General features: G+C 36.4%; 3 protein-coding genes across 3 annotated transcripts; 1 reads left to right on the forward strand and 2 right to left on the reverse strand.

Annotated features, from left to right (window-relative positions):
• Nucleotides 1-95: 95 nt before the first annotated feature.
• Nucleotides 96-9,173, reverse strand: LOC108670717 (L-threonine 3-dehydrogenase; the record flags this gene model as incomplete). The annotated part of the gene is made up of 9 exons (XM_018158205.2): nt 8,817-9,173; nt 7,352-7,433; nt 6,470-6,585; nt 5,021-5,107; nt 3,304-3,361; nt 3,049-3,156; nt 1,665-1,756; nt 1,342-1,446; nt 96-299 (listed from the first exon to the last, which is right to left on the reverse strand). Coding segments are annotated over exons 1-9 (972 nt in total), but the record flags the coding sequence as incomplete, so codon positions are not given.
• Nucleotides 9,174-16,414: 7,241 nt separating this feature from the next.
• On the forward strand, nt 16,415-18,577 carry LOC108670719. Its single transcript, XM_018158208.2, has 3 exons — nt 16,415-16,525; nt 17,402-17,943; nt 18,173-18,577. The coding sequence occupies exons 1-2, from the start codon at nt 16,502-16,504 to the stop codon at nt 17,810-17,812; spliced, it is 435 nt and encodes a 144-aa protein (XP_018013697.1). The 5' UTR covers nt 16,415-16,501; the 3' UTR covers nt 17,813-17,943; nt 18,173-18,577.
• Nucleotides 18,578-18,690: 113 nt separating this feature from the next.
• LOC108670718 (L-threonine 3-dehydrogenase) lies at nt 18,691-21,610 on the reverse strand. Its single transcript, XM_018158207.2, has 4 exons — nt 21,531-21,610; nt 20,764-20,877; nt 19,705-19,814; nt 18,691-19,127 (listed from the first exon to the last, which is right to left on the reverse strand). Exons 1-4 carry the CDS (start codon nt 21,606-21,608, stop codon nt 18,965-18,967), a joined length of 465 nt encoding a protein of 154 aa, XP_018013696.1. The 5' UTR covers nt 21,609-21,610; the 3' UTR covers nt 18,691-18,964.
• Nucleotides 21,611-22,967: the final 1,357 nt, after the last annotated feature.

Raw genomic sequence — 22,967 nt, forward strand, 5'->3', positions numbered from 1 at the left:
GACCGGGTCAAAATGTTCGAGTCAGATTACCCCACGAGAAAAAGTGGAGTGATCTTCCTACGACGATTACAGCGCAGCAAGGGAGCTCGTCGTACCTGGTTCGCAATAGAAAGTTTCTGCAAGCTATTCCAGACCCAGTTGTACCATCGGCAAATATGGCGCAAGATGTTGGGCCCTGTGCTGCGTCTGAGGGGGGGACGCCGGTGGCCGGGGCAGCTGAGCCTGCCGGAGCGCCACGTGTGGTGACTAGTGGTGTCGAGGAGCCCTGTGCGGACCGGCCAGACGTTGTTGAGGCGCCGCTGCAGGGCGACTCACCACGACGTCTAATATCGAATGAAAAGCCTGTGTATCATTCGAGATATGGGCGGGTAGTTAAGCCAGTGGATAGGTTGGGTTATTGATATTGTAGTCATGACGACATTGTATGTCTTTGATTTTATAAAAGAAAAAAAATATATATATATATCCTTTAGAAATGTGAGCATCGAATGATTGTGCGTGTTGGTGTTACTTATTTAATTAGTTAATAGTATTAAGGTAGGTAGTAAATATTGCTTACATCCATAGCAGCCTCTTGTGAAAAGGGGGAGTTGTACCGGAGTAACTAAGACATGTGGGACTACAGTGCTGTGACCGCGCAGCATAAGTATAGTCAAGAGACATAGATCGTCTCTGTGTCAGATACGTGTCGACCTGTTACTGGAAATACACATCTCTGCTTGTGTCTGTGTTTGTATCCTGGCTGAGCCATACAACTGTTATACACACAATCTTATAAAACCTCATAACATCTCACATACCGAAATCCCAATAATTATTCAGATGCAAAGTGAAATATTTCGTGCACTGCAATATTTTTCACTGTGTAAGGTTTTTTATTAGTAGCTATTCATTATTGGATAATTATATACTAATTATTATAAATAAAACTACCGTGCATTGTCAACTCTGATGACCACGCTCACTGTAAGGTTGTATGTTGGTAACTTTTTCTTATTGAATAGCTAAATATTAATTATAATAATTAAAACCACCGTGCCTTGTCAACTCTGATGACCACGTTCACTGTAAGGTTGTATGTTAGTAACTTTTTCTTATTGAATAGCTAAATATTAATTATAATAATTAAAACCACCGTGCCTTGTCAACTCTGATGACCACGTTCACTGTAAGGTTGTATGTTAGTAACTTTTTCTTATTGAATAATTAAATATTAATTATTATAATTAAAACCACCGTGCCTTGTCAACTCTGATGACCACGTTCACTGTAAGGTTGTATGTTGGTAACTTTTTCTTATTGAATAGCTAAATATTAATTATAATAATTAAAACACCATGCCTTGTCAACTCTGATGACCACGTCGTGAGGTCCAGGCACTGGCACGCTGCGCTCTGCCATGTCGTAGCCTTCCTCGCCGTTCGTCTTCAGCAGACAGCGCATCGTCTTGCCCGTGGACATTGCGCACCCAATGTTCAAATTCACGATATATTATATAATCCTACGTTGAAATTCACGATTTATTATATAACGCAATGTTAAAATTTACGATTTATTATATCACCCAATGTTAAACTTCACGATTTATTATATCACCCAATGTTGAAATTTACGATTTATTATATAACCCAATGTTAAAATTCACGATTTATTATATAATTTACCTTTGAAGCGTTCACGACATGTGAGGCTCCCATCTTCTTTGCTATTTCGAGCTTCGAAGCAACGACGTCAACAGCCATGATCTGCGTAGCGCCTGCAAACAGAGGCTAGTTACCGAATTACCTTTTGAGGTTACCTGATGCGGTAGTTACCGAATTACCTATTGAGGTTATTCGTGACCTTATGGTGCGGTTAGTAACCGCCCTAGTTATAATGCATTAGAGTGACTTGTTTGATCTCAAAGCTTTGACCATTTATAATTTGTGTAATATTTATTCGTACTTCTGAACCAACAACCGACGACGAACTAGGAATTTCTCTCCTGGAAGTTGAGGTATCTCGATGCGGGATTTTCAGATCTACTCATTCATGAATTATGTTTTCAACATTTTGTGTTTCTACAAGCACAAATTAAGTGACGAGGTTGTCAATTTACTTTTTAGTAAATAAGTTGTAACACTGTGGCTAGCAATCTTGATTATGGTGGCGATGCCAAATTTTGTTACCTCTAGCTCTCACTATTTGAAAATGAGCGTATTCAGTTGAAGCATTACTTCGCTGCCTTCATTTTTTCCTTACAATATGCTTTTGAGTGGCGTACTTGTATTCGTAGCTATCATATTTAGATTCGCAAACACTAAAAATGTATAACGTTTCATGTCTACAACGCACCGAGATAATCCGCTAACACTAAAAATTCAAATGGCTCATTTCTACGGAGTACCAAGTTATATAACGAACACTGTAAGAATTTGGACTGTTCCCATCTACGACTCACCGAGTTAATTCATAAAAAAAAATAAAATTCAGATGGCTCATCTCTGTAGAGCATAAAATTAAATCACAACAAAAATCCAGATGTTTTCTGTTTGCAACACACAACTAATTCATTAACAATAAAAATTCAGATAACCCATGTTTGTGGCGCACAAAAGGAATAAATTTTAACAACTAAATGAAAAATAAATTAAATATATCGCTAACATAAAAAAGTCCGATGTTTTCTATCTCTAACGCACCGAGCTAATTCATTAACACTAAAATTCCAATATTCTCTGTCTGCGACCCACCGAGAACAAATCTATGTCTGAGGCGCACAGAAATAATAACTTTCAATAACTAAATGCAAAATTAATCAAGGTCAAAGAATTCCCATGTTTTCTCTCTGTATTGCACCGAGCCAATTTATTAACATTAAAAATTTCAATATTCCCTGTCTGCGACCCACCGAGACAAATATATTTTTTGTGGCGCACAGAATTAATAAATTTCATTAACTAAATGCAAAAGAAATCACGGTCAAAGAATTCCGATGTTTTCTCTCTGTAATGCACCGAGCTAATTTATTAACATTAAAAATTTCAATATTCCCTCTCTGCGACCCACCGAGAGCCTTACAGACGGCGACTGCGAAGAGACCAACGGCCCCGCAGCCCAGGACGAGCGCCTGCTTACCGCGCACCTCGCAGTGCGACACAGCGTTGTGAGCCACTCCTGCCAACACACACAGCCAACAATATTATTTTATCAGGTAAATTACATGCAAAATCTCCGAAAAAAATTTCTGCAGCTCGCCAGATAAAACCAACAATATTATTTTATTAGGTAAATACATGCAGAATCACAAGCACCCGCCATGACCAGTCCCGCGACCGTGACCGTACTGATCCATGCGCAGGCAGATGTCGCCTCGGTCTTCCTGATGATATATAATGTTTTGTTGGCCGTTAATGTGTTTCAATATGAATTATTACTAGCTTATCTTATGCACTAAATTGTAACTTCAAGAAATTGATTTATCAGATGATTGTAAAATCATTAATAAAATCAAATGATTGTTTGCCTAAACATCACATGAAAGATATTGTATGTTCCTAGACCTGATCAAAACCGTATAGAAGTCATGCAAATAAATCCATATGCCTGTGAAATGTGATAAAGCCAAACGCTCAGTCTACCAAAATAAAAAACAAAATGAATTGTGTCTGAATTCTGCTTTTCATGATTTGAAATGTATTGTATTCATCACGATCAGACCAAAGTCGCTTTAAGGGCATAAGAGTTAAGCCATATGCTTGTGCAGAGGTGCCGGTGGAACTAAATCACAGCGCAGGAACTAAAATTATTTGAACGACCATTTGAACGACCTGGTTCCAATAGATACAGGATTCAAGATAAATTTCTAAATTTTGGTATAGGTGTAAACTAGCAGCTCTGAGTCGTTGTACAGTTGAAGTAACATCAACCATCTGTTCAATGCTCACCAGCTGAGAGCAGTGGTATATAAACGATATAGATATTGTATGCATAATTGTGGATGTAATTCGATACTATTTTAAGCTAATAAAGAATTCACATAGTTTGGTGCACATATAGGGTAACATGGGGCAGCGAGGCCACTGCGGGTCATGGGCCCCTAGCGGGTTTCTCGCTAAGTATGGCAGATATTGGTCCGTGTTCTCTACCGCCGGTCGACAGTTTCACTGGGATGAAGTGTACGGATTTATGTTTTGCTAAGCGTTTGAGTTATTAAGTTATTTGTGAATATCTGTTTTAGCCCAGATAAAAGTTTTTTTGCTGCTAAATAAAACTGTTTTCGATTACTGTAGATGAAGTTTTTGAAATTACTGTGAATTATATTCTGAAAGTAATATTTATAGGGATAGTTTTGATATCAAGTTTAGACTATTAGCTTTTAAAATAAAATGTTGACACGATATAAATTGAAATGATACCTAGTGGGGCAACGGGCCCACGCGTGTCACGGGGCAAAGCTCCCATGATGTCTTGTGTTATACATCATTAGACTTGTCTCAATGATCTTTTCAAAACTATGACTAGCTTTTTGAATTACAAATTACACTTCATATTGCATGATTTTTTGATTTGCCGCCTCAATGCAGCAGGTTTAGTTTCTAGTTATGCGTATTTATGACCCCTTATGGAGTTATTGACTCTTGCCTTGCCAAAATTTGATTTCAGTCAACACCAATGAGCCAAAAGTGGATGAGTTTTTATGGTGTTGGCTGAAGTCACGATTAGGTACGAATTCTCTGCACATAATATCTGGATTATGGACGAAACTGGAAGTTTTTTCTGATTAACTAAATATATTTTTCTAGTCAATGATACATTTTTTCAGGTCAAGGACGAATTATTTATCGCAAGGATATATTTTTCAAGTCAAGGATATATATTTTTATGTCAATAAAATATTTTTCTTCACGTCACTGATAGATTTTTTAAGCCAAGAGTATATTTTTTAAAGTTAAGGATATGATTTTTTGAGGTGTTAATAAATGAATGAATGTCATATTTTTTATTACATTTTTCTTCTATAGCAATAGCGGGCCGGCACCAGCGAGAACTGCGAGCACCCGCCATGACCAGTCCCGCGACCGTGACCGTACTGATCCATGCGCAGGCAGATGTCGCCTCGGTCTTCCTGATGATATATAATGTTTTGTCGGCTGTTAATGTGTTTAACTATGAAGTATTACTCGGTTATTTTAGGGTACTAAACTCGCCATGACCAGTCCCGCGGCCGTGACCGTACTGATCCATGCGCAGGCAGATGTCGCCTCGGTCGTTCTGATGTTATATAATGTTTTGTCGGCCGGTAATGTGTTTAACTATGAAGTATTACTAGCTTATCTTAGGCACTAAATTGCAAACTCAAGAAATTTATTGATCAGATGATTAAAAAATCAGAAATGAAAAAAATGATTGTTTGCCTAAACATCCCATGGAATATCTTGTATATATCTAGACAGTGTACTATTTTGAAAATTTTATATTCTAGATCATAACCGTATAGAAGTAGAACCGTATACGCTTGTGAAATGTGATGAAGCCAAACGCTCAGTCTACTAGAGAAGAAAGCAAAATGATTGTGTGTGAATTCTGCTGCTCATGATTCAACAAGATGCTTATGTCTGCCCTGAAATGTATTAATAATAACTAATATGGCGGTTTCAGCGTTTATTAGGCCGTAGGCCTGTCGCCGATTCTTAACATCGCAGAACATCCCCAGCTTGTTGCGGGCTCGAACTCGCAACTCACTGCTTCAAAATTTCTTAGCTTAACCGCCCGGCCTCCATGCCGATTCTGACCAGAAACTGACGCACAGAGCTGCATGGGATCAAACCCGCCCCTCTCTGTGCCAATCTTGGTACTCTGAACTTTAACCACTGGGCCACCCTGTATCTATAATGACCAGACCAGAGTCGCATTACGGGCATAAGAAGAAAGCCAAGGGCTTGTGCAGAGTTGCTGGTTAACCCATCACTGCACGAACTTTTTATGAACGAATTTGTAATCCTGGTTCCCATAGATACAGGATTCAACAGTCGTTGCACAGTTGGAACCTGTCTCCTCAAAGCTCACTAGCTCATAGCAGTGGTATATAAACTACATAGATCTGTTTAACATAATCGTGGAAGTAATCCGCTGCGATTTTAAACTTTTAAAGAATCCTCATAGTTTGGTGCACATGTGAGGTCAATCGTAATATCAAACATTTTGTTAGTTCAAGTAAATGAATAAGGAAAATTTCCTATGAGCATGAAAATAAAGTGACCGTATTAAGTGCATCGTTTTAATGAAGTACATTAAAACTACATCATAATTACATTATGAAGTACATTGTTGAATTCTGGAAATATTGGCCGTATGAAGTACTGTACAAGTACAATATTATTATATAAAAACGTGCTTCGTAGTTATTTGATATACTAACAAGCATAAAAAATATTTAATTGAACTACAAACAAGTAAGTTAAATAGAAAGCTTTATTGCGAATATTACCTTACAGAGCGCGCAGTCGCCGCAGTAGAAGTGGTTCTCCACTGCCACGCGCTTGCCTAGTAAACTGCTATCGACTTCCGTCCCGACTTCCACCACCACGCCCGTAGCCTCGTGACCTAAACAGATGATTCTAACTATTAAATACAACAAACCTGAATCTAAAAATGTTTCAACGAAGTTTTGGCTAAAATTTAGCTTTTATTTTAGTATAATTCTAATTATCAAGTGTAATAAACCTGAAGCTGGTAAGGTTTAAACAATTACTGTTCTACCAGAATTTTTTTATTGTAGTATAAGTTCAATTACCAGGTGTAACGAACCTGAAGCTAGTAGAGTCTCAAAATATTGGAGTAAAGCTTGGCTTGAATCAACTAAAATATGTTGTAAGGAGCATATGTAGTTCGATGATTCTTTGCATTGGCATGAGCCCACTTCTGAACACGAATGCAAATAAATAGTTCATATCACCAAAGTAAAATAATCAGACTTTATACTAAAAAATACCGAAGATAAGCTCATAATGTCTTGAAAGTTATCCTTAACAGAAATGTAATGATCAGAAACTTACATAACGTACATAAATGCTTTTGCTGCAGATGCCATGTTCGTATGAATGAAAATTGACACTGAACGTATGAATAAAGTGACATATATAACTGTTAGAAAAATTACCGTTAACGGTATTTCCGGCGTTTCAGTGGCCGGTCGGCACGTGAAAAGAAACACCGTGTCGCCGTTTTTCTTCTAATTTAACTCTAGAAATCCGTAAAACATCTGATAAAAACGGCGAAACAGTTTATTTTCACGGGGCGACCGGCATGCACTAGAATGCCAGTGGGACCGTTTTTCACCGTTTTTTCTAACAGTGTATATATTCCTCACCCGGAATGAACGGCAGTGACGCTATCGCTTTAGCGACGTCGTTCCACTTGTACAAGCTGATGTCAGACCCACAAATGCCAACCTGAAAGAATGAAGTAAAACTGTGTTCTATTAACACTTATGTAAAAATTATATGATTAAATATATTATATTATTAATAGTATTCGAGGAATGTTCAAGCTGAAGCTTCCCGCTGAAGTTAGGCAAGCTCTATTCATGCAGAAGATGGTTCGCTAGAGACAATAAATGCCGATTTTAATCTAAATTCTGGTATAATTAGAATTAAATTGATGGAAAATCATACTTTGCGTTACATTAGCTAGTAAAAATATCTATGGGTAAAGTGAGTACAAAATAAACGGGTAGAAGTTTAAACGAACCACAGCAACTTGAAATTACTCAACAGTACAAAAAGGCGCATTTGAAGGAGTCAAACGAAAAATTATGAAGTAAAAGATTCGCAAGTATTTGATCATTCAACTAGGCGACCATGCATGCATTTTATCATCAACATTTTAATCAAGCTCAGTTACGCACTGGGTGAACAACGCGTATTCACCTAGAAAGATTGAAGCTCCACGATTATAATGCTCATCATAAGATCGTTAACCAGGTCATAACAAATGCAAGTAAGTGGGTATAATACTTCAAGGTTCTATGTTCAGCTTATCAATCAAATAAAATGCTAAAATAAATGACGTTTACACAAATGATTCACATCCTAATCTTCACTGTTATACACACAATCTTATAAAACCTCATAACATCTCGCATACCGAAATCCCGTTAATTATTCATATGCAAAGTGGAATGTTTCGCGCACTGCAATATTCTTCACTGTGAAAGGTTGTATATTAGAAGCTATTTCTTATTGAATAATTAAATATTAATGATTATAATTAAAATCACAGTGCCTTGTCAACTCTGATGACCACGTTCACTGTAAGGTTGTATGTTAGTAACTTTTTCTTATTGAATAATTATATATTAATTATTATAAATAAAACTACCATGCCTTGTCAACTCTGATGACCAAGTTTACTGTAAGGTTGTATGTTAGTAACTTTTTCTTACTGAATAACTAAATATGAATTATTATAATTAAAAGCACCGTGCCTTGTCAACTCTGATGACCACGTTCACTGCAAGAATGTATATTAATATCTATTTCTTGTTGAATAATTAAATATTAATTATTATAATTAAAAGCACCATACCTTGTCAACTCTGATGACCACGTCATTGTAAGGATGACAACGTTCACTGTAAGGTTGTTTATTATTAGCTATTTATTATTGAATGATTAAATATTAATTATTATAACTAAAAGCACCGTGCCTTGTCAACTCTGATGACCACGTTCATTGTAAGGATCACAACGTTCACTATAAGGTTGTATATTAGTAGCTATAGCTATTTCTCAATAAATTATTAAATATTAATTATTATAATTAAAACACCATGCCTTGTCAACTCTGATGACCACGTCGTGAGGTCCAGGCACTGGCACGCTGCGCTCTGCCATGTCGTAGCCTTCCTCGGCGTTCGTCTTCAGCAGACAGCGCATCGTCTTGCCCGTGGACATTACGCACCCAATGTTTAAATTCACAATGTATTATATCACCCTATGTTAAAATTCAAGATTTATTATATAATCCAATGTTAAAATTCACGATTTATTATATCACCCAATGTTAAAATTCAAGATTTATTATATAATCCTATGTTAAAATTCACGATTTATCATATAACCCAATGTTGAAATTCACGATTTATTTTATCACCCAATGTTGAAAATCATGATTTCTTATATCACCCAATGTTAAAATTCACGATTTATTATATAACCCAATGTTCAAATTCACGATTTATTATATCTAGCTTGACAAATTTTCAATCCTCAATGTAGTGATAGTATTTTTTTCAAATTCCCACTCGATCGTAGAAAACTAGAAGACATGCACCTGGTATTTACACCTTCACAGCTTATATACTACCTTCTTCATTGAAAGTAGTGAAGCTTCATGATCGGTTAATAGTGCGTTTATAGAAATCTTCGAATGTTTACAAATTTAAGAATAGTAAACCAGAGTCATCAGCATAAACTAGTCATTTCACAATCTACACGATTAATTGGACCCTCAACCATTATAATTGTAAAAATGTACAAAAATACTCAATTAAAGTGCTTCAGATGTAAAAGTGATTTATTCCACGAACTGTAAATCATTTTTGACTATAGAGGGCAGAGGCATCGAGTAATTTTTCAGGTCTAGTCGAAGATTTTTTTTTTAAGTCCTTAAGCATTGAATTAAATATTAATTATATTTCAAAATATATACAAATAAATATCAGAAATGTTAATTGCGTGGAAAAATAATTAGAAGTTGCTGACGAAATTAACCTTCAAATCATAAATTTGAGACCCAACACGAATCTCTTAATCTGCAATAGTTTTCGATATTCTCTCTGACTTTCACAGGTTTAATTGAATTTTTTAGGTAATTTATTCATGAAGAATCCTTGAGTTAATGAAGCGTTTTGAATGTTAACAAATCTGTTAAAAATGCCAATTGTTTAACTTATTTGCATGATGACATTTGTTTTTCACCGCTTCAATAACCGAAAAAATTTACTTTTATCTCCAATGCAGAAAAAACACAACTTCAAGGTATAATATATATCCAATGCGCGTTTCAAGTTTAAAAGATCTGAATCATGTTCTATTCCTCGACCCAAAATCTCTGTTGTGTTATGACTAAGTCGCAATATTAATTAAGGTTATGGGCGAGTTTCGTTTGCGTCATAACCTTCTTCCTCCACGTCTGTAGCGGCACTGATTCGTGGGAAACGCAAGGACAGCAGCCTCTAGCATCGTTAGTGATAAACTCAAGGCCTCGTAATAGCGAGCTTGCTTCACTGCATGATAACACTATAGAAAAGTTGAGCTTATTTATTCCGTGAGAATACAAGACATGTGTGATATAAGCAAATATCCGATGATATGTTTAAATACCTTTTAAAAATATTAAAAACAGTAAATTGAGTTCTATAAGCATCAGATAAACGAGTCTATACTATCTAAATCTTAAACTATCCCATTATTTTTTGTTTATTCCAAACTATTTTCATCATTCAATTTCTGGAGAAAATTACCAAAATTGTCATGATTGCTTTTCATACCCAGTCAAATTTACCGTACACAAGTTATTTCAGAAATTTCCATGTTATTTAGTCAGTTTTTCACCCTTACTCCATTATTTCAACATGTACATGCAAGAATTTGAATGTTGAGAATTTGTACCAGCATTTGCTTGTCTCTGAGCGATTTTATGTAATATCACTGATAGCAAAATGTGATTGTAATGTTTTAAATCCAATAGAATGGGTACAGGCTCATGAAGTATTGATTAAATCGCGTGGTCAGATGGAATGGATTTCAGATAATGAGATCCTCATTTGCGAAAAGTCATTTTAATAGCCTTCTCATCACCTACGAGAAGTCTATTAAAGTGAGAAGTCTAACTTTAGAATGTCTATTAAATATATTTCTGCAACGAAAATATATTTCATTATCCATTACCTGTTTTTATTTCATAATATGTGTATTACAAATCTGATCACTTATCAAAATACCGATGTAAAGGACTCGATAGCTATATTCAGATATTCAGGGTCAACTGAACTGATGTTTGTTCATGGCAGACATTCAGATATTCAGAGACAACTGAACTGATGTTTATCTACGGCAGATATTCAGATATTCAGAGACAACTGAACTGATGTTTATCACAGATGCAAGAGGCTATGATAAGAGTGGAGGCTCGCTTATCTCGTCAAGGCTCGTATACATTACGAGATCTGAGAAGTTTCCTCAGTTGCAAGCATCCATCACATTTATGATAATAATAGTTGAACTGATTAAGGCAAAACTCACTTCTAGATTAATTAATCGCTAGCATTAGATTAATCATTTTTTCATGTTTAGCAATGTCAAGAAATAGGAAACCATCGTCATTATTTTGGTAAATCACTTGTGTACTTGAACGATTATAGCTATTATGTTTCTAAATTTGTATATTGTCTCTGTGTGTAAATGTAATGGTCATAATTAGTTAAGAGTATGTTAAACAAATTTGAGGATCTTAAACGTATGCAAATATCTCGGATAAAATTAAAATCTTCGTTATTATTAATTAAGTAACCTGGATGAAAGGCAGCACCTTGAATACAAGTGTATCTGATAGCAACTAGTATACTTTTAGGTACCGTGGAAGCAATATAGAGAATCGTGGGTGGAGTCAAGGCAATTAAATGCAATCACTTATCTTGCTGAGATAGCCTTATCTGAAGTGCAATTATATGCATCCTCGATAAACCTCTGTATATTGGTTACAATTAGTATTTCTGTTTACATGGGGATTTCAATTTAGAATGAACTCACCTCTTCTCGATTCCATACTGATCGGATTACTCAGACAAAAGTAAACCTAATTTTTAATTTCGATGACAAAAAAAAAATAAATTCTACAGGGGTCTTGACTGGTAATTTTAATTTGATGTAAAACAATCCTGATCTAGTTTGAAATCCGGAAAACTTTGCTTAATTTTTTTCGTTATGATGTACAAATAACATAACCTAAACTAACCCCAAACTCATCGGACAATTATAGAGCATGTACGAAACGAATTATTTAACTAATAATGTAACATGTTTGCTTGAATCGCAAATTCACTAAAAACCTTATAGAAGCAGAGAAAACTAAACAAAAATTCTTACTATCTTTATAGAAAACGTTTCAAAGTCCAGCTCGATCGTCAGTTCGAAAATTTGTTTTTCAGTTTTTAACGAATTATTTATTTTTTATTTTTTATTTAGTATTTAAATGCATATTCGAATCAACATAGATGGAATGGAAGTATGATCTTTCAATAGATGAGGGAAATTACTTTAAATGATTATGACTTGAATCTTCATTAATTTTTATTAATTGTGGTTTTTATCTTTGCAAGAGTTACAATAGCTATGTTAACATTGGTAACTATCTAGACTTCAAACAATATTTATCCTCATTTATAAAAAATGTATTTATATTCCTTATGTTGTTGTTCGTCCATATGTATTTTCTTAAAAGTTCATATATTCTCAGAATCTAATTGTGTAAGCGCTTGAATTATTCGTAGATATTTCGTGTGATTATAGTTGCGCCTGATGAAATGGCTGTCCTGAATCGCGCATGGATATATGGATGCAAAAATTTGATATCTAAATACTATCGAGTTTCCAATACTACTTAGTCTCTATACAAGTTTATTTCTCGAGGGACTAGTTTTAGATATCTCCGACATGCAGCGCGCCCCCAACAGGAATATGACGTTAAAAAAAACGTTTAATCAACATAGATTCATCGAAATAACGTTTATTCAACGTTTATTCAACATTTATTCAACGCTTATTCAAAGTTTATTCAACGGTAATTCAACGTTTATTCAACGTTTATTCAACGTTTGTTCAACGTTTATTCAACGTTCATTCAAAGTTCATTCAACGTTTATTCAACGCCAGAGCACCGTCTGGTGGGTCGGCTGGCCGAGTGTTCAGGATGCCCGTCGGTTTTTGAAGCTGCCGGCACCTGCATCCGGTGTACTGGCGGACAGACAGGTGTAGTGTTGCTGGAATATAACATCTGGTGCAAGGTGTGTCGGCAGATCGTTGTGTAAGATGTAGGATATTACGATCGATCTTTATAGGTAGAACATCAATAATTATAATCATAACTGGCAATATAACCTTTATATTAGCCGCCGGATTTGTCGGCAAATCGTTATGTAAGATGTAGGATATTTCGACTGACTTCTATATGCAAAGCATCAATAATTATAGTCATAATTGGCAATATAACCATTACATCAGCCGCAGGATTTGTCGGCAGATTGTTATGTAAGATGGAGGCTATTATGATTGATCTTCTCTATATAGGAAAAGCCTTTTGCTAGACACCTGGTGTAGGATAAGATTATAGATGACCTTATACAAGTTCAAAGTTCTGGCAATGCACAATTAATAAAGAAAACTCAGTCACTGGAGTGAGTGACAGAGAGCGCATTTTCTCGTCGACGAAAACGTGGTCACGGACGGATAGACGGACAGACAGGCAGACAGACGGACGGACATGACGAGCAATATAGCGCCTTTTTCCATAACTGAGAAAATGCGCTAAAAAGATAGGATCACGGGACGAATCATCACTCAACAGGATCATCAGATATAGCAAGATCATCTCATCACTCCCCTCCTAAATTCATTAACACTAAAAATTTAAACATTTTCGGTCAGCGACCCACCGAGAGCAGGTAATTTATTTTTGTGGCGCACAAAATTAACAAATTTCAATAACTAAATATAAAATAAATCACAGCCAAAAAATTCCTACGTTTTCTCTCTGTAACGCACCGAGCTAATTCATCAACACTAAAAATTTGAATATTCTCTGTCCGCGACCCACCGAGAGCAAATCTATGTTTGTGGCGCACAAAATTAATAAAATTCCATAACTAAGTACAAAATAAATCACAGTCAAAGAATTCCGATGTTTTCTCTCTGTAACGCACCGAGCTAATTCATCAACACTAAAAATATAAATATTTTCTGTCTACGACCCACCAAGAGCCTTGCAGACGGCGACTGCGAAGAGACCAACGGCCCCGCAGCCCAGGACGAGCGCCTGCTTCCCGCTCACCTCGCTGTGCGACACAGCGTTGTGGGCTACTCCTGCCAACACAAAGCCAATAACATTATTTTATTAGGTAAATACATGTAGAATCACTGAAAATCTCCGACAAAATTTTCTGCAACTCGCCAGATAAAACAAACAACATTATTTTATCAGGTAAATACATGCATAATCACTAAAAATCTCCGAAACATATTTCTGTAACTCGCCAAAAAGTATTCAGCATTTACTAAATTTGACAGTCAACAAGAATTTGACTGTGAAACATAATCAACAACACCTGCGTATTAATCGCTGTATATCACTTGGAATTAATCACCTATATTAATCACTATGATCACGTTGGACTTTCAGTACTCCCGTAGGACGAATACATTTTCGTACACTCTTACTATGCTCAAATATTCACTAATAATATCAGACATATAAATAAGGTCGTACCTTTCGTCACCCTCTAATGATTTTCTAATGCTTAATAATATTACAAGATCGAATAATTTGTTGTACAAAGACAAAGAATTGGTTTAACCCTCTATTACACCCACGTAGGACAAAATGTGATTTCTTAAGCCCTTGCGATAATCGATTTCTCAATAACAAGACACAACCGGCTAGAACATTACCCGAAAATAGAAAAAAATCTTTCCTTTATACCATTGAGACGAACAAACGTTTAGTTTCCCATAGCACACTCCTTCCCATAGCACACTCCCAAGGATTTGTATCCCCTTGCAACACTAAATTTTCAATAGGAAGACAATACCAATAGTTTCTTATACCATTGAGACAAACAGTTCTTTTTGTAAGCCAATAGATAGGCCACACTATACCCATAGGCTCGAGCAGCACGGCCATTTGGGGCGTCAGAGGCTGGGTGAGGACATAGCAATAGCGGGCCGGCACCAGCGAGAACTGCGAGCACCCGCCATGACCAGTCCCGCGACCGTGACCGTACTGATCCATGCGCAGGCAGATGTCGCCTCGGTCTTCCTGATGATATATAATGTTTTGTTGGCCGTTAATGTGTTTCAATATGAATTATTACTAGCTTATCTTATGCACTAAATTGTAACTTCAAGAAATTGATTTATCAGATGATTGTAAAATCATTAATAAAATCAAATGATTGTTTGCCTAAACATCACATGAAAGATATTGTATGTTCCTAGACCTGATCAAAACCGTATAGAAGTCATGCAAATAAATCCATATGCCTGTGAAATGTGATAAAGCCAAACGCTCAGTCTACCAAAATAAAAAACAAAATGAATTGTGTCTGAATTCTGCTTTTCATGATTTGAAATGTATTGTATTCATCACGATCAGACCAAAGTCGCTTTAAGGGCATAAGAGTTAAGCCATATGCTTGTGCAGAGGTGCCGGTGGAACTAAATCACAGCGCAGGAACTAAAATTATTTGAACGACCATTTGAACGACCTGGTTCCAATAGATACAGGATTCAAGATAAATTTCTAAATTTTGGTATAGGTGTAAACTAGCAGCTCTGAGTCGTTGTACAGTTGAAGTAACATCAACCATCTGTTCAATGCTCACCAGCTGAGAGCAGTGGTATATAAACGATATAGATATTGTATGCATAATTGTGGATGTAATTCGATACTATTTTAAGCTAATAAAGAATTCACATAGTTTGGTGCACATATAGGGTAACATGGGGCAGCGAGGCCACTGCGGGTCATGGGCCCCTAGCGGGTTTCTCGCTAAGTATGGCAGATATTGGTCCGTGTTCTCTACCGCCGGTCGACAGTTTCACTGGGATGAAGTGTACGGATTTATGTTTTGCTAAGCGTTTGAGTTATTAAGTTATTTGTGAATATCTGTTTTAGCCCAGATAAAAGTTTTTTTGCTGCTAAATAAAACTGTTTTCGATTACTGTAGATGAAGTTTTTGAAATTACTGTGAATTATATTCTGAAAGTAATATTTATAGGGATAGTTTTNACAAGTTGAAAAAAAACACCGAAGCAGGTCTAAGCTCAAATTGAAACATTGGAGAGCTTTTCTAAGTTATTTAACATTATGAATTAAACTAAAAAAATATCAATTCAAGATTTGAAAATTGGCCGGTTACGTCTTTAATGCATATAATAACGCTGAAGTAAACACATAGTGTTTGGTTCATTTTCGTTTCGTTTTACTAGTTCAAACTTCAAACTACAAATCTACGTTCGTTCGAGGTTCAAACTACTAAGTTTAAACGGCTGTGGCTGTCTGGCGGTGACACGGTGTCTTGATAGAGATAGTGAGTGATAGTTCATAGTCATCACTCATCAGCCATTGGCTACTTAGGAGTCGTCGAGAGCGTTAGCTGCAGACAATTGCTGCTGGTTTCCTGATTCTTCTCTAATTTATGTGTTGAATAAGACTGTCAAAAGTAAAAGTGTGAGTGCTCATCATGTCAAGAAAAGAGAATAAACTTGTAAGTACAACAGCAACGCAATTTCGTCAATTTGTGCACAACTGAGCTGCCGTTTTAGTCCAACAATTTACGCGGTATCGCAGTAGAACATCAGTAGCTACAACATTTTACCTTTCTATTCATTCCTGGCATTTGATTTTGATGTACTAGGCTAGGCGTACTGATGAAGATTATCACAACTTAAGTAGGTAGTTGACCATGCTTGCACCGACATCGAAACACGGACTGCAACTTTGCATAAATGTTATATTTCAACAGACACAAACTCACGAAACCAACAAAAGCGAACCTCGTATGAAAATGCACCTTCTATACTAACCTCGAAATGGTTAGGTAGGCCTTTCGTTGAGTGAATTCTTAATGATGCTTCATGATCGAACTTGAAATAATAGATCATAATTAAGTGCGGTAAAAATGTACCTATATAATTTTAGTTTCTGAAATTTGATTTGCAAAGGCCAAAGCAATAATTTTTTTTGCAATTGTCCAGATAACAAAATAACAAAAAAATTTGTATAGAGGAACTTGAACTTCAGGAAGTCTTCCTGTGATCATTTTTTCCTGATACATCGCAGTTTTCCACTGCAAAAATAAAAATTGTTTACTCATTGTTTTGGAATATTGCTGAAAAGTCTTGTTCTGAGTTAATGATTGCTAGTTCAAGAAAATTCAATGTACTCAGCACAGTAGTGTCAATACTTGGACCATAAGCACTTTAACTCTGTAAGCAATCGAAGTGCTATCTGTTTATGTTGTTGGAAACTTGAGTCAATTTGAGTGAACACAATTGTATGGAATAATTAATTACTCTATGTATTGCATTGTCCGGGTTTGTCCCCTATATTTATATTATACCAATATAATTGTATGGTACAGAAAGGGGCTGCGGCAGCCACTCACCAGACCTACAGACGACAAAGTCTCACACACTTTGAAGACCCGACCGTTGAGCGCGAAGTTAACTACATCTTGGAGGAGCAGGAGTCGCTGGCTATCAAGTTCGAACACGAGGAGTCCAAGAGCGGGAAATGGATATTGTTTGTAGAGCACGCATCAATGTTTTCAATGTGGAAGAAGTCCTGCAACCTTTACAGTCAAGGAAAACTTGAAGGTGTAACCTCGCTGAAAGCATCGACTGCCAAAGACAACTCACGTACGATCGTAGATGCTTACGGAGTTATCATGTTCCACTGCGGCCCGTGCGACGACAAAAATTTGATGATGCATTACGGAAAGAACATCGTCGAGCTCCTCAGTTACTTCAATAAAAGAGGCTATATTCCCTAAAAATCTGACCAGCAATCTGTTGAAGGAACCTGCGTGACTGGTTGTAAGAGGAATTCTGTGTACCACCTGCCAGTGGCGCGTACTATAAACGAGTACATGCAGCCCAGGGCCAGGGAACGCCACTTCTTGAGGTAAAAATTATTAGATAAATCACCTTTCTTGTCAACTATCTTCACTACTTTGCTATCTTAATACGAGTATATTTGCAAGGTTCTGATTGGCGTGATATTTATTTCCACAGTATTTATGTTAAACTCACCTAGGCTTTGCTAGTTTTATAGCGCCATTAATGATTATATATTCATGATAACTATTCGATAAAACTTAACGAGTGCCGTGCATTTATTGTTTTTTTTTTAGCACGGGTAGCAGAAATTCTACACCATATTCTGAGAACGAAGGATCAAGACGGAGCAGAAGTGATCGAGAATTCCCGAGGACAACTGGAAACGAACGGGGCTACTAGAAGTAAATTGCGAAATTATCGCACATCGAGAATTTCAGACGTTTATTCCTGAATTTCGGCAATTGACCAAACCGGAAAATTTTTATTTTGTTATTGTAAGAACTCTCTAAACAATGTGGTTATAAGTTGATGTAAAGCGTGTGCTCTCTGTTTTAGTTGTATCCACTTTGAAAACTACAACATAACTTTAGAAATCCTGCTTAACATTTACAACGTTACGTCAGTCAGAGCTACCATGAAAGAAGATTGGTCCGAAGCAGGTGTTGGCTGTGGGTGAACGCCTTGCAGAGGATAGGCCACATGGGTGAGTCTAATAATTTATCACATGAAAATTAATTTTTTTACTTTAAATTTTCATGAATATACTTTCAATTAAATGTTGTGTACATCTCGATCTTCCTGTCGACTCATCCACGATCTTGTGCTTTATTGAAGTATCTTATTGAAGAAGGTCTCCAGGCCAGTGAACAGAAATAATTAATGACGTAATATTGTTGGAAATGAAAACAGAATCGTTTTGATTATGAGGCATTTATAAAAAAAACACGGGAAAGTGTACTTATACTGAAGCGGATGTAGTCTGTTGTCAATTCCCGCCAAAAAGTTTTATGGCCGTGCGGCATTTCTTTTTCGTAGTCTAAGCCTTGCGTAGACTTGTGGCAGTGATTACAAAATTCTAAGATTGTTCATGACTGCGGATCAAGCAGTATTTTACAAGCGTCTCCAGAAAACAAGGTATCGAAAGCCTCTTTGTACTGCGACATCGGATACTCGTGCGATACAATCGGCCTGACGTCGATCTCACCCGACGCCAACAGCGACTTGCACGCTTGCCACGTTGCGAATATCCTACGGAAAATATTTTGTCAGAAATCATAAAAAACAGCTAACATTCATATTAATGGTTTTGGATAATTCTAAAACCGTTTTTTAAGGTAGCTCGTACATACGACGTTATGATTATACAATACTCTCAAGACTAAAATCATGAGTCAAGACGGTTTTTTTAGCGATCAAAAGTTGAGTTTCGTGCTGGATCCTGCACCGTTATAAAATAAAGCTCGTACAGTGTACACGATCAAAATAGATTAACTTTCCCAAATTAAAATTGTAAAAAGTTACAATAGCGCCCAGTATTTTCATCCAGTTTTCAATTTATAAAATAACATCTGAATTACTTTATCTATTTACTATAAGTGGTTAAATAGTTTCCAATGAGTGGAGAAAGATTTAACAGTAGCACATGTGAAGCGTGGATTACGTCATTGTCGAGTCTGACCACATTAATATTGTGATATGTGAAGCGTTCATGCCGTTATTAGGCAAGGCGTTTAGGGACAAAAACTTTTAAAGTTTGAGATAAACTAAAGTTGGTATAAGGTCAACTTGAAGTTGGTCTCTGCACGGTGAGATGATTAGCACTCACCTCCTGCCATGAACGGATTTCAATGTTATGGACTTCTGGATGACATCCCTGACGACGTTCTCAACGTGCAAGGGAGCCTTGGGAACGCCAATGAGCATCATTTGTCCACCCTGATTGAATTAAAGATAATTTTTATCTCTTATTGAATTCAGTTGGCATCAGATAGGTAATGTAATCTGTACGTAAGTATCATCATAATCACAACCACTGAAACGTGCATTCAATATGCTACATTTTGATATGATTCAATATGCTACAAACTGATATGAGTTGATATGATAATAATGATTAAGGTAAGATATTAAAATTACAAGATGCGCTAAATTGCTAAATTGGCTTTTTATTTACCACGACATTCATTTTCGAACAAATACTGATGTTCGAAAAAAGTTTAATCCCAAAAAATATCGTTTATATATAGGTATAGGCACTGATTAAAAACGTTTGTGCGAAATAGTGTTATTTTTTCACTGAATTAGACCTATTTTGTCGATTAATGGGCGATCAAGCCTAACAAATGACGTCATGTGGCATCAAGTAAGGAATGGTCTGTAAACGATATTTAATTAATTACGAGTGCGTGGAGTGGAAAATTCATGTTTAAAATGAATTTGAAATCTAAACGAATTATAAAGTGGGCGTAAGTATGATATTTTTCGGGCTCAGTTGATGAATTTTGAGAATTAATTGAATTAAATTAATTAATCTGGGTCCAAATCAATGATCCTGTTTTTCTCAGAAAGTGATTTTTTTTCATATTTTCACAAAAAAATATAATGAAGTCGCTATGGTTAAGCTTAATTCAAAGTTAACATTCGAGTTATGGTAAATACCGATAAATTTTTAATCTTACTCAGGATGCAATTTGTGCCTGAATTGTTGAATTACTCAAGTACAGAATGATGCACTCACGCCTCAAAACAGGATGAGGACGAGGGTAACTTCACAAATACTCCCTTCCAGGCAATTTACATTTAAAAAACGACAATTAAGAGTATATTTCGTTGAAAAAACATGTATCCAACATTATTTGTACGTCAGATGCCTGGCGGGTCGAACCTTCCTGAGCCACGTGAAGCTCTCGTTCAGGAGCGACGCTGACCCGCTGGCTTCAATAATGCGTTCTATGCCGTCGCCATGTGTGAGCTCCATCACCTTCGTCTTGATGTCCTCCTGAGATATAATGAAACTTATTTTGCAAAAATAACGAGATTTAAGTTACAAGAAGTTCTAAAATGAGATTATTTAAAAGCACAAAAATATAGATAGCAAATCAAACCTTTTTTTTAGGCCAGCCAAAACTGCCCAAGCGAAAATCAATTATTGGTGAAGCGACAACAAATTTTTATTGCCAGGTACGGTTTTAAATCTTTTTGTTCGTCTGTGCTCTCCAACTAAGTACTTGCATTATTAGGCAATATTAAGCCATAATAACTACTTGTGGTTTTATTTAACATTGGATTCTGAAGTTTAGAGTGGCTAATTATCACAGTCTATATTGAATGATGGCTGATGAGCCCTCGGGAATTTAAATAAAGTGGCAAATTTTTCTCATTGAAGTGACCTCCTGGATTCGACAAGGAGAACCCTTGAAGTCATACATACAAGTAAGTTTACCAACTGATACGGCGTTCATTCCAACAATTCGCGCTTGACAATTTATTGTCTCCCTTCAAATAAATTTAGCTTTGGTTTCGATAATCTTTATCTTTTATAACTATGCATTGACGTATAAACAACAAAGCTTTTTAATTTAGAGTCGTGCTCTTCATTCACTTCAATATTTTCTATTTTAATATATTAAATGTGTGCCTTGCAATATTTACCTTTGAAGCGTTCACGACATGTGAGGCTCCCATCTTCTTTGCTATTTCGAGCTTCGATGCAACGACGTCAACAGCCATGATCTGCGTAGCGCCTGCAAACAGAGGCTAGTTACCGAATTACCTTTTGAGGTTACCTGATGCGGTAGTTACCGAATTACCTATTGAGGTTATTCGTGACCTTATGGTGCGGTGAGTAACCGCCCTAGTTATAATCTGTCTCTTATACACATCTAGATGTGTATAAGAGACAGATATCACTGTTAGAAAAAACGGTGAAAAAACGGTCCCACCGGCGTTCTAGTGGCCGGTCGCCCCGTGAAAATAAACTGTTTCGCCGTTATTATCAGATGCCTTACGGATTTCTAGTGTAAAATTAGGATAAAAACGGTGACGCGATGTTTCTTTTCACGTTCCGACCGGCCACTGGAACGCCGGTAATACCGTTAACGGGAATTTTTCTAACAGTGTAGAGATACCAGACATATGAATAAGGTCTACCCGTTCGTCACCCTCTTATGATTTTCAGATGCTCGAATCGAATAATTTATTGGACAAAGATAAAGAATTTGTTTAACCCTATATTACACTCACTTAGGACAAAATAAGACTTCGTAAGCCCCTGCGATAATCGATTTCTTAATAACAAGACACAACAGGCTGGAACATCACCCGAAAACAAAAATGAACGTTTCCTATACCGTTGAGACAAACAAACGTTTAGTTCCCTATAGCACACTCCCCTCGGAAAAAAGGATTTATATCCTCCTTACAACACTCAATTTTCAGTAGAAAGACGATACCAATAATTTCTTATACCATTGAGACAAACAATTCTTTCTGTTAACTAATAGATAGGCCACACTATACCCATAGGCTCTAGCAGAACGGCCTGTTAATTGGGGCGTCAGCGGCTGGGTGAGGACATAGCAATAGCGGGCCGGCACCAGCGAGAACTAATAGTTTCCTATACATTGAGACTAATAATTCTTTTTGTAAGCCAATAGATAGGCCACACTATACCCATAGGCTCTAGCAGCACGGCCTGTTGAGGCGTCAGAGGCTGGGTGAGGACATNTTTATTATATAATCCAATGTTAAAATTCACGATTTATTATATCACCCAATGTTAAAATTCAAGATTTATTATATAATCCTATGTTAAAATTCACGATTTATCATATAACCCAATGTTGAAATTCACGATTTATTTTATCACCCAATGTTGAAAATCATGATTTCTTATATCACCCAATGTTAAAATTCACGATTTATTATATAACCCAATGTTCAAATTCACGATTTATTATATCTAGCTTGACAAATTTTCAATCCTCAATGTAGTGATAGTATTTTTTTCAAATTCCCACTCGATCGTAGAAAACTAGAAGACATGCACCTGGTATTTACACCTTCACAGCTTATATACTACCTTCTTCA

The sequence above is a fragment of the Hyalella azteca genome, unplaced genomic scaffold (assembly GCF_000764305.2).
Source record: "Hyalella azteca isolate HAZT.00-mixed unplaced genomic scaffold, Hazt_2.0.2 contig15709, whole genome shotgun sequence".
In the NCBI taxonomy this organism is placed as follows: Eukaryota; Metazoa; Arthropoda; class Malacostraca; order Amphipoda; family Hyalellidae; genus Hyalella; species Hyalella azteca.

What these genes read in the sequence shown, in the direction of transcription:
- LOC108670719 (XM_018158208.2), top strand. Translation starts at nt 16,502, where the DNA reads ATGTCAAGAAAAGAGAATAAACTT. An exon ending in CAAGAAAAGAGAATAAACTT is followed by an intron (nt 16,526 to 17,401) that starts GTAAGTACAACA and finishes TGTATGGTACAG; the next exon opens with AAAGGGGCTGCGGCAGCCAC.
- LOC108670718 (XM_018158207.2), bottom strand. Translation starts at nt 21,608, where the DNA reads ATGGCTGTTGACGTCGTTGCATCGAAGCTCGAAATAGCAAAGAAGATG. An exon ending in ATGTCGTGAACGCTTCAAAG is followed by an intron (nt 20,878 to 21,530) that starts GTAAATATTGCA and finishes ATTATATCTCAG; the next exon opens with GAGGACATCAAGACGAAGGT. An exon ending in AAATCCGTTCATGGCAGGAG is followed by an intron (nt 19,128 to 19,704) that starts GTGAGTGCTAAT and finishes TATTTTCCGTAG; the next exon opens with GATATTCGCAACGTGGCAAG.